The following is a 12,305-nucleotide window of genomic DNA, read 5'->3' on the forward strand; positions in this document are numbered from 1 at the left end:
TTCAGGAGGCCATGGAGGAGGAGACTGAGGATTCTGGGCCTGTGGGAAGGTGATCAGTATGGGCTGCAGATTGTGAGATGATGTAGGCAACAGTGCGCTGAGCATAGGAGGAAACCTCAGGGGATGGAGAGGAAGTTAGTGGCCTCAGAGGATGGAGGTATTGCCTCTTCGGGAAACAGCCTAGTCATGGCGACCCAAGGTGGGACATGAGACCTCCTGGTCCAAGTCTGTCTCTCAGGACCATCTGCCCTCATCCAGTCCCTTACGAAGAGCTGTCCTCATCCATTCACATCCCCTGGGCAGTGAAATTCGTGACCCATTCCTCCTGCCCCCACAGCTAAGCAACAGTTCAAGAAGGTTGTTTCTTTCGGAGAGTTTCTAGCACTGCCAGAGAAAAAGCTGGGGCCTCTTTGAGCTGGGGATGAGCTGGCGTCAGGGCTTCTGCATGTGTCACAGGATATGAGCTCATCCTCATTACACTGGGTGGGGGAAGGACAGTTACCCGGCCTCTTCATGTGGGCCTGTGGGGTCACTCTCACAGACACCGAGAGGATTTCCCCTGTACACATGCCTATCTGTGTCCCAGATGGGGCAACCTGAGAGCAGAGCATGGGGCCTCTGAGCCCCAAAAAGCCTGGGGATCCTCCAACCCCTCCCCTGCACACACACATCTCAGCTCCATGCTTCACCCTCCTCACCACACCCTAGCTTTGCCCAGTGGCCAAAGACTCACACACACTGTCTTCCCTGCAAAGCTCTCATTATGCTATGAATCAGAGGGTGGGAGGTAGATCTGGCAGGTACTAGTCCCTGGAAACCCATAAGACCAGTGTGGCTACCTGGGACTGACTGTCATGAGCTGGGGAGGGGCAGATTCCTCCTATGTGATGTCAGCAGCAGAGCACAGGGCATGGGTGCCCATGTGTGAGGATACAGGGTCGGTTCTGCATTGGAGAGGGGGATGGCAGGGGGCAGGGTGGAGAGGCCTTTCCCAGCCCCAGAAGATGGCCATCCCTGTGCTAAGGTGGAGAACATGTGAGGTCCCAGGTGGGTTCAGGGACCAGAGAGGGCATGAGCAGAGGGTAGTATTCTGGAGGCAGGAGTCCTTCCATCTGTCTTTCCAGACTAAGCCCCAGGAGCATGGCAAAATTAGCACCATAAATAGATCTATTTGGGGTTGGGAGGGAGGCGCCTGTGGGGAAATCAGAATGAATCTTGAAGTTAGCCCCAGAAATGAGTATTTTCCTTGATATTATTCTAATATTTCTTTTTTGATTAGGTTGTGAAGAAGAGAGTTCAAATGATGCTCATAAAATAAGCTATTAACCAATCATTAAAAAGAAAGGCAAGTCACAGTTCAGTTTTGTTTACACACACACACACCCCCCCCCCCCCCACTAAACTGCTCAATGGTAATTGTCTCCAGGTGGTGAGATGCACCGTTCTTTCATTCCTTCAACAAATGTTTATAGAGCACTGATTGTATTCGACGGTTATGACAGGTTTTGGGGACATAGTGGAAAACACACCAGGCAAAACTCCTGCCTTTTAGAGATTATTTTCCAATGGGAAACATGGAAAATAAACAAGTCAACAAAAGTGTATAAAAGGGCCCTCAATTGTTTTTAGTGAAATGAAGGGAACCAGGGAATAACTCTCTAGATGGGGTCTCAGGGAGGCTCTCTGGCAGGTCCCCACATTTACAGTGAAGCTGAAAGACACAGAGAGCCCCCAGAGGTGGGGAGCACTGGGCTTGTCCTAGTAACTGAGGACCCTCAGCGAGGGTCTTTGAACCTGAGGCAGTGGTTTGGATTGTATTCCAGGAGTGTTAGGTCATCATCAGCACCGGGGAGGGACAAGCAAGCTCTAATCCCCACTCTGAAAGCTGGCTTAAGCTATTTTTAGAGAGTAGTTTAGAGAAAGTAATGGATGATCTAGTTTTCATTTTATACCTTCATGCATTTCCCCAAAACATTGTATGAAATGTTTGTTTTATCACCATAAGAAACAATCCTTATTATTTAATTTTTATGTATTATATATTTATTTTAAATATATATATAGATTTATATATTAAAGACTTAGAATGGTCCATGCCTTGGAGTTTTGGTGAGCATGGCATTCTTGGAAACTTCTGTAACTACAGCCTTCAGCATAAGGCCTGGATAACCTCTAGCACATGGTAGCCCCTGCAAAGCCTTCTGCTTGACTTTTTGGGCCTCAAGTTGTCAGACTCAACCCTACCCCATCCCAGGACAGAGATTATTTCCACACAGAATGGAGTTATAGATGTGTCTTGAGAGCAGATGAGTTGTGGACTAGTGGCCAAGAGAATCCCCCAACAGCCCCATCCCTTCATGAGAAGTGATTCCTCCCACCTTTACACAATATCTCCAGACTGGACATCCCAGAAAGACATATAACTTTCTATTCTGTGCCCTTGGAAATGAATCTCACAGCCTAATAGTGAGGAAAAACCCATTTTATAGGTGGAGAAACTGAGATTCAGAAGAAAAGCTTGGCTGAGGTCACAAAACAAGAGGAAAAGGGGAACAGGCTCCTGAGATGTCTCCCTCACCTCCCTGTGCCCAGGTCACAAGTATCACAGGAGTGAATGAGCCTCCAGAGCCCTCTGGCTAGGCAGGAGCTGTGTGTCCCTGTGAAAAGGGGCCCTGAGGGGTTTTTTGCTTAAGGTTCCTATGATGAGTCAGGAAGGGGCTAGAGGAAGTTGACCAACTGGAGCGGTGAAACCAGTCCATCTCCTTCACCTTGGGAAAGAGGCAAGGCTGGGGAACAGTATAAAGGGCACCCCGGCCCCTGCTCGGCTCAGTCTCCACTAGAAGCTTCTGCAGCCATCCTCACTGTGATTCAGGTAAGTGTTAGCTGGCAGAACCAAGGTTGGGGTCTCCCACAGGCCAGAACATGGCTGGGGGTGGCCAGACAGGTGGGTGTAGGTATCACCTGTGTGCTGGATTCAACAGGACTACTGTCCTTCTAGGAGGGCTCAGGTCACTGTGCTGAGGGCTAGGTGCCATGGTATGGAAACAGAACAGACAGCAATCTCCTCCTACCCCATACTTTCTTGGGACCGTATTTTAGAGAGAGAGAGAGAGAGAGAGAGAGAGAGAGAGAGAGAGTGTGTGTGTGTGTGTGTGTGAGAGAGAGAGAGAGAGACAGAGAGAGAGAGAGAGGCAGAGAGAGAGAGGCAGAGAGACAGAGAGACAGAAAGAGACAGAGAGAGGAGTAAGATGGGGATGAAGGGGAAATATGGCCAATTTCTCTCCTAAAACTGATTGATTTGGGCTGACTGTGATTTTGCCTTCTTTATGGAGGCAGGGTGTCCGGGGACATGCTTGTAACTCTTGGTTGTGCTACCAAAGGGAGAAATGCAGCATGGGGAACACTTTCTATTTGGAGAACCCAGGCTGAGCAGGGGCAGGGAAACCCAGCTTAGAAGTAGGAGACTTGAAAGAACCAACTCCAACTCTCAACAACCTTCCAGCCCCTTCCCACCACCACCAGCTAAAGCTCAGATGGTCAGGAGAGAAAGCAGCTCTGGAGCTGAATAGGCCAATCTGTTCATTTTACAGAGGAGAAACCTGAGGTCCAGAGGGGCTAAATGACTTGCCCAGAACCACACAACATTTCACTGGGAGATTTAAGCCGAGATCATGTCATGTGACTCCAGTCCAGGGCGTGCACCCTCACCTCTCAGATCCTCTCGGGATGGGCTACTGATTTTCCAGGACTCGGGAGTCCTCCAGCAGACCTTTCCTTTCCTGGCACCTTCCCTCTTCCTGTCATAATCCCAGAGCCCATCTCTTTTCTTTGTATGTGAAGGTCAGAAACAAGGGAGAGACAAGGAGAGGCAAGAGCAGGAGGTGAAGTGGTGCCCAGCCCACCTTTGCAGAGTACCTCTGGAGAGTCCTCTTTGTTGTCTCTTGGGAACAAGAGGCTCCCAGGAGGGCCTTTCCCTGCCCCTCTCCATTCCTACCCTTCACTCTGCTGCTTCTGGGGAATAATAGCCCAGCGTGGGTAGGAGAGTACCCCCACCCAAGGGAAGAGGGGATGCTGAGAAACCAGGCGCTGCTGCATATTTCCAGGGGTTCATCTACTTCCTTGCCTTCAGTTAACCCTCTGACCCATCCTATTTTTCAGGTTGACCTAAAGCAGCTTCCAAGATGTCCCAGCAACGTACTCTGCAAGTGACCCTGGCCCCTGCCCTCAGTAAGGAGCCCCTCAAGCCTGTATCTCCTCCTACCAATATCCAGCAGGAGCAAGTGAAGGAGCCAACTCCACTGCCTGCCCCACACCAGAAGGTACCCTTGGAGGTCCCAGGGAAAGGGGTGCCTGAGAAAGAGGGTGAGCTACAGCAACAGGAGCCACAGCAGCAGGAACAGCAGCAGCAGCAGCAGCAGCAGCAGCAGCAGCAGCAGCAGCAGCAAGAGTCAAAGGAGCAAGAAAAGCATGTGGAACAGCAGCAGCAGCAGCAAGGGTCACAGGAGCAAGAAAAGCATGTGGAACAGCAGCAGCAGCAGCAAGAGTCACAGGAGCAAGAAAAGCATGTAGAACAGCAGCAGCAGCAGCAGCAGCAAGAGCCACAGGAGAAAGAAAAGCATGTGGAACAGCAGCAGCAGCAAGAGTCACAGGAGAAAGAAAAGCATGTGGAACAGCAGCAGCAGCAAGAGTCACAGGAGAAAGAAAAGCATGTGGAACAGCAGCAGCAGCAAGAGTCACAGGAGCAAGAAAAGCATGTGGAACAGCAGCAGCAGCAAGAGTCACAGGAGAAAGAAAAGCATGTGGAACAGCAGCAGCAGCAGCAGCAAGAGTCACAGGAGCAAGAAAAGCATGTGGAACAGCAGCAACAGCAAGAGTCACAGGAGAAAGAAAAGCATGTAGAACAGCAGCAGCAGCAGCAAGAGTCACAGGAGCAAGAAAAGCATGTGGAACAGCAGCAACAGCAAGAGTCACAGGAGAAAGAAAAGCATGTAGAACAGCAGCAGCAGCAGCAAGAGTCACAGGAGCAAGAAAAGCATGTGGAACAGCAGCAGCAGCAAGAGTCACAGGAGAAAGAAAAGCATGTGGAACAGCAGCAGCAGCAAGAGTCACAGGAGCAAGAAAAGCATGTGGAACAGCAACAGCAGCAAGAGTCACAGGAGCAAGAAAAGCATGTGGAACAGCAGCAGCAGCAAGAGTCACAGGAGCAAGAAAAGCATGTGGAACAGCAGCAGCAGCAAGAGTCACAGGAGCAAGAAAAGCATGTGGAACAGCAGCAGCAGCAGCAGCAAGAGTCACAGGAGCAAGAAAAGCATGTGGAACAGCAGCAACAGCAAGAGTCACAGGAGAAAGAAAAGCATGTAGAACAGCAGCAGCAGCAGCAAGAGTCACAGGAGCAAGAAAAGCATGTGGAACAGCAGCAGCAGCAAGAGTCACAGGAGAAAGAAAAGCATGTGGAACAGCAGCAGCAGCAAGAGTCACAGGAGCAAGAAAAGCATGTGGAACAGCAGCAGAAGCAGCAAGAATCACAGGAGAAGGAACAGCATGTGAAACAGCTGGAACAGAAGAAGGTCTTGGGACAGCGGCTGGATCAAGAGCTAGCAAAGAAAGATGAGCAACTGGAAAAGAAAGGGGAGCAGCTGCTGGAGCAGTAGGAGGGGTCGCTGAAGCAGCCTCTGCTTGTCCCAGCTCCTGGCCAGGTCCAAGAGACCAACCCAGTCCAGCCACTTAAGAGAGAAGTCTTGCCCCCTAAAGAAGCAGGAGGTGTAGTGCCCCCCAAACATAAGTAACCACCCCTGGGGTCCCAGAGGCCCCTGGAAATCCCACACAAGTGAAGAGAGAGCCAGTGACCTGGCTTACCTCCAGTCCCCAGCCTAGGTGGCCCATCTTATCTGTGAACCTGCCTGACCCTGTCCTTCTGCATGTCTCTTGGATAAGGCTTGGTGGGGAGGGGAGCTATTGCCCAGCACCCACCCCTGATGAGCCCAATCCAAACCTCAGGTGGCCAGAGCCTCTGCTTGAAGAGATAGTGACTACAGCAACTCTGACTGCATCCCCACTACTATTGCTGAATCTGTGAGTGTGTACAATAATACAGAATAAATGCTGGAAGACCTGGGATCCTGTATTCTCTTTGGCTTTTTACCCTCTGTCGCTCACCATATAAAAACCTGTGTGGGGGTTAATGGTTGCAAATGACTCTTGGCCAGTTTCCAAAGGAGGACAGACATTTTGACCCCTTTTTAATTCTGCTCCCCAAACCACTCAATACATTCAACAGCTTCTAAAAATGAAATCATAACAACACCAAAAGAAAACAAAACAACTTCATTCATGCACCTGAAAGGAGCACTTGGCAGTCATGAAGAGGAGATAGGTTATTCTGGTTGGGGGAAGAGGATCTATTCATCTCAGTTCAACACTGCTTTACATTATACCCACGGAGCCCAATCCTAGCCCATGGCCAAAGACACGGGGAGGGAGTGGAAGCTCCACCTGGGTTCTGGTCCCTGCCCAGGTTTTCTCTCCATAGAATGTCCTCATGGTTTCCAAGAGTCTTACTAACTGCCTCCATGGTTAAGGAAGACTTTAGGAAAGCAAAGAAGCAGAACTGGGCAAGATGGGGAGAGGAGAGACTCCTGGGACTGGTCTCTGAAGGAGAAAGTGACAGTGTCACTAAAGGAAGTAAAGGTTGGGCCAGCTGGAATCATGGAAACCAAAGTGCTGAATAGCCTGAAGAAATACAGATCCAAGGTCATTGCAGTGGTTACCCTCCCTGACATTTCTGTAGCCTTTCCTGCCATCAGTCACATCAGGATGTGGTGGCTCTCTCCTTCCTGGGAATCACCTGGCTCTAAGTATTTAACCACATCATCTCAGGCAGGTTGTCTCAAGTTACCCAAAGCTATTTCATCACAGCCATGAGCATATGTCAGGGACATCCCTTTTGAGACTGCCATAGGCACCCAAACTCAATAGGTTGAAGGGCACTTAGCATGTCTTACTGCCCACCGAACTTCAGGGACACACACTGTCATTCCTCCTTAGGTATTCTCTCTCTCGGGTAATGATACCTTCTCTGCATTCACCGAAGCCAGAGACAACACATCATTCTCCACTCCTTTCCTTTGCTTCCCTACTCCCCACCAGAGACCAAGTCCTTGCTATCCTTACCCACACCTCCCAAGCTTTGACTGAGGTCATTTCTCACCTGAACTATTGCAGTGGCCCTCAAGCTGTTCTCCTTTGCTCCCTGTCTCCACACACCCTGCAATCCACCCATCACACAGAGGACAGAGTGTTCTACTTAAAATTCTGATCTAACTACTTCACTCCTTGAGTTAATGCTTGGCAACGGCTCTCATTATTCAGAGGATGAGAATGAAGGATCAAGTCCTCCTAACAGGACAAGAGTTAAAAGGAAGTCTGAGTAGAACTTGTTGGGAAGATTGGGGGCACAGTGAGAAGTAATCAGAAACACCCAGAATATGTGCAAATTTTTTGAAGTCTTAGGTTTTGATTTTTTAGTAAACCTTATTTTTCTGTTATTTTCTTTTTTTAATTTGTTTATAACTATAGTTGATTTACAATATTGTGTTAGTTTCAGCTGTACAACTTCAGATTCTTTTCCATTATAGGTTATTACAAGATATTGAATATAGTTCCATATGCTATGCAGCAAATCCTTGTTGTATATCTATTTTACATATAGTAGTAGGTGTAACAGACCTTTCTTTAGAACAATTTCCAATTTATGAAAAAGTCAAAAAGACAGTAAAAAGAGTTACCATACACTTCACACCCAGTTTCCCTTATTATTAACATCTTACATTAGTACAGCACATTTATTATTATAATTAACAAAACTGTATTGGTACATTATATTAACTGAAGTTCATGGTTTATTCCTATTATTTTAGTTTTTACCTACTGTCTTTTTCTGTTTCAGGATCCCATCTAGAATATCACATTACATTTTGTTGTCTTGTCTCCTTAGGCTCCTCTTGACTGTGATAGTTTCTCACTTTCCTTGTTTTTTGATGACCTTGACAGTTTTGAGGGGTCCTGGTCAGGAATTTTATAGAATATCCCTCAAATTGGGTTTGTCTCATGTTTTCTTCATGATTAGACTGGAGTTATGGGTTTTTAAGAGGAAGACCACAGAGGTAAAGTGCCTTTTTCATCACATTATTTAAAGGGTACATTCTATTCACATGATTTATCACTTTGATCACCTGGCTGAGGTAACATTTATCAGGCTTTGCCACTCTGAAGTTACTCTCCTCATCCCCTCTCTAACATCCCGTATTCCTGTACTGTATTCTTTGGAAGGAAGTCACTGTGCAAAGCTCACAATTAAGAAGTGGGGAGTTGCGGCTTCCCTGGTGTCGCAGTGGTTGAGAATCTGCCTGCTAATGCAGGGGACACGGGTTCGAGCCCTGGCCTGGGAGGATCCCACATGCCGGGGAGCAACTAGCCCCGTGAGCCACAAATACTGAGCCTGTGCGTCTGGAGCCTGTGCTCCGCAACAAGAGAGGGCGCGATAGTGAAAGGCCCGCGCACCGCGATGAAGAGTGGGTCCCGCTTGCCACAACTAGAGAAAGCCCTCGCACAGAAACAAAGACCCAACACAGCAAAAATAAATAACTTAATTAATAAACTCCTACCCCCAACATCTAAAAAAAAAAAAAAGAAGTGGGGAGTTAAGCTCCCCATCACTGAGGGTGGGGTGTCATCATAAATTATTTTGAATTTCCTGTATAGAAAATGTATCTCTTCCCTTTCCTTATGTATGTATATATGTATGGACATATGCATTTAATCATTTATTTATGTCAGCATGTACTCATGAATATTTATTTTATACTTTGGGCTATAACCCAGTAGTACTTTATTTTCTATTTCATTGTGGTGAAATGAATATTACATAAAATTTACTATATTAATCATTGTACAGTTCAGAGGTATTAAGAACATTCATGTTGTTGTGGAACCATCACCACCATCCATCTTGCAAAACTGTAACTCTGTACCTATTAAACAACAATTCCCCATGACCTTCTCCCTACAAACCCTAGCAACCACCATTCTACTTTTTTTCTTTTTTTCTAATCTCCCTTTTTGCCCTACACCACTGTTTCTTGTAAGCACTATTCTCCCCTCTGCTACTATAAGTTCAGCTTTTTTGGTCACAAATATCAGGGTTTCCTCCCTTTCTCAGACAAAATAATATATCATGTATTATATCTATATTACATCAAAATATAATATAATGTTATATACCACATTTTCTTTATCCATTCATCCACTGACATTTATGTTGTTTCCATATCTTGGCTATCATGAATAATGCTACAATGAACATGGGGTATCTCTTCAAGATACTGATTTCATTTTCTTTAGATATATACCCAGAAGTGGTATTGCTGAATCATATGGTAGTTCTATTTTTAATTTTTTGAGGAAACTTCATATTGTTTTATATAATAACTGTAGCAATTTACATTCCTACCAACAGTGTACAAGGCTTCTCTTTTCTCCACATCCTTGCCAACACTTGTTAGCTTTTGACTTTTTTATAGTAGCCATTCTAACTGGTGTGAGAGGATATCTCATTGTGGTTTGATTCATATTTCCCTGCTGATAAGTGATGCTGGGAATCTTTTCATATACCTGTTGGAAACAGTACGGTGCTGACATAAAAAGAGACACTTAGATCAATGGAACAGAATAGAGAACATATAAATAAATACATGCTTATGTGGTCAACTAATTTTTGACAAAGGCACCAAGAATAAATGATGGAGAAAGGATAGTCTCCTCAATAAATGGTGTTAGGAAAATGGATATCCACATGGAAAAGAATGAAATTAGACTCTCAGAATAATACACAAAAAACAGCTCAAAATGGATTAAAGACTTAAGGGCAAGACCTGAAACCATCAAACTTCTAGAAGAATATATAGGGAAAAAGTTCCTTGGCATTGGTCTTGGCAATGACAGTATGGATCTGACACCAAAGCACAGAAAACAAGAGCAAAAATAAACAAGTGGAATGCATTAAACTAAGAAGCTTCTGAACAGCAAAGGAAACCATCAACAAAATGCAAGGCAAATTAAGAATGGGAGAAAATATTTACAAACCTTATATCTGATAAGGGGCTCATATCCAAAGTATATAAGGAACTCTTACAACTCAATAGCAAAAAACAAAAATAAAACAAAACAAACAACAAATAATCTGATTTTAAAATGGGCAAAGGACCTGAATAGTATTTTCTTTATTTTGTTGCTCAGATTGTTCCAGCTTTGGCCATCAGGAGCTCTTTCAGTTGGCTCCTATGTCCTTCATTAAACATCAATGTGGAGTTTTAAAATTTTGTTTTATTTTCTGTTTTTTCCTTTGTTTTGTCTTTTGAGCATTTCCATCCTTTCTGGTGCTGCAAGGTGCTCCAGGCACATCTTGTATACTCCTGCCCCAGTCCTAGAGTCAATAATTTCTTCAAGGAGCCCTTGTTGATTTTACTGGATAATGGTATTAGAAACTAAGATATAGGTACTTGGTGTGCTCATTGCTACTAGTTTATTATTTCTTTTGGGCCCTCTCGGCTGACAAAGGAAATATATGTGTGTACACTAACCCATGTGTATGTATATGTGCATTTTTATATGTAACCATCTATATTTATAGAATATTAAGCTAAACATAGTTCCTATTAAGGCCTCCAACTATAATCCATTATCACACTAGCCTCTTCCCCTTTCTCATCTGTAAATTCTGACTCCAGCGGTGAGAAACCTCAAGCTCACCATCCATTTCTTAGTTGCTCATTTCCAGTTTACATTTATAGCAGAATCAGAATTGTTAACCTGAAACCCGATACTTCCAGTGTAAGTATCCTTATCAACTATATCGTAGTGCTTAAGAGCAGTTCCTTTGCCTTTAAAAGTCTTACAGATTTCTCTCATTTCCAAAGTTATTTAAGTTAGCGTCTTTTTCTCTCACCCACTCGGTGAGGTAGTTTCATACATTTGTAACGCAGATTCTATTGTCACAGTCTGTATTCCTTCCTAGGATCCTCCAATTTCCTAATTTTTAAAATTTTGTATACATTGTTTCACTTTTTGTACTGTAAAATTCTACTGGTTTTGACAAATAAATAATGATATGTATCCACTATTACATTATCATACAGAATATTTTCACCACCCTAAAAAAGAATCTCCTATGCTTCACCTATTCAACCCTTTCCTTTCTCTTGCTGAACCCCTGAGAACCACTGATCTTTATTCTATCTCTATAGTTTTGCCTTTCTAGAATGTCATATAATTGAAATCATGCAGCATATAGCCTTTCAGACTGGATTCTTTGACTTAGATATAGGCATTTAAGGTTCACACATGTCTTTTTGTGGTTTGATGGCTTATTTCTCTTTGTCACTAATATTCTATTTTATGGAAGTACCACAGTTTGTTTATCCATTCACCTATCAAAAGACATCTTGGTTGCTTCCATTTTTGGGCAATTATGAAAAAAGCTTCTATAAATCTTTGTGCGCAGGTTTTTTTGTGGACTTAGGTTTTAAAATCTGTTAGGTAAAACCCCTATGAGCACAGTTGCTGGAGTGTATGGTAAGACTATGTTTAACTTTGTCAGAAACAGGTATTCTCTCTTCCAAAGTGTCTGCAGTATTTTGTATTGCCACCAGCAATGAATGAGTGCTTCTGTTGCCTGGCATCTTCATCAGCATTTGATATTGACAACTTTATGGATTTTAACCATTCTAATAGGTGTGTAGAGGTATCTTCTTGTTTTAATTTGCAATTCCCTAATGAAGAATGATGTTGAGCATATTTTCATTATACTTATTTGTTATCTGTCTTCTTTTGTGAGGTGTCCTGATCTTTTGCTCATTTTTAAATTAAGTTGCTCATTTTCTTATTGTTGAGTTTTTAAAATTCTTTGTATATACTGGGTTGATCAGACATGTGTTTTACAAATATTTTCTCCCAGTTTGTGGCTTAATAGTGTCTTTCACAGAGCACAAGATTTAAATTTTAATAAAGTTCAACTTATTAATGTTTTCTTTGGGCAATCATGGTTTGGTGTTGTATCTGAAAACTCACCAACATGATATGGGATAAAATCAGAGAGGTAAGAAAAGATCACGTGTGACTTTGCATGCCAAGGCAATACATTTGGATTTTATTTTGGAGGATCACAGAAACCATTAGAGGATTTGAGCAGGGGGGCAACCTGATTTGCATTTTTTAAGAGACCACAGCTCGGAAGAGAATTAATTACAGAG

At 44.1% G+C, this 12,305-nt stretch overlaps 1 protein-coding gene across 1 annotated transcript; it reads left to right on the forward strand.

The window, feature by feature from the left end:
* The first annotated feature begins 2,787 nt into the window (after positions 1-2,787).
* Positions 2,788-6,115, forward strand: LOC307068885 (uncharacterized protein). Its single transcript, XM_079726973.1, has 2 exons — positions 2,788-2,872; positions 4,159-6,115. The coding sequence occupies exon 2, from the start codon at positions 4,182-4,184 to the stop codon at positions 5,649-5,651; it is 1,470 nt and encodes a 489-aa protein (XP_079583099.1). The 5' UTR covers positions 2,788-2,872; positions 4,159-4,181; the 3' UTR covers positions 5,652-6,115.
* The last annotated feature ends 6,190 nt before the right edge of the window (positions 6,116-12,305 follow it).

This window comes from Hyperoodon ampullatus (assembly GCF_949752795.1).
Source record: "Hyperoodon ampullatus genome assembly, chromosome: 2".
Classification (NCBI taxonomy): Eukaryota; Metazoa; Chordata; class Mammalia; order Artiodactyla; family Ziphiidae; genus Hyperoodon; species Hyperoodon ampullatus.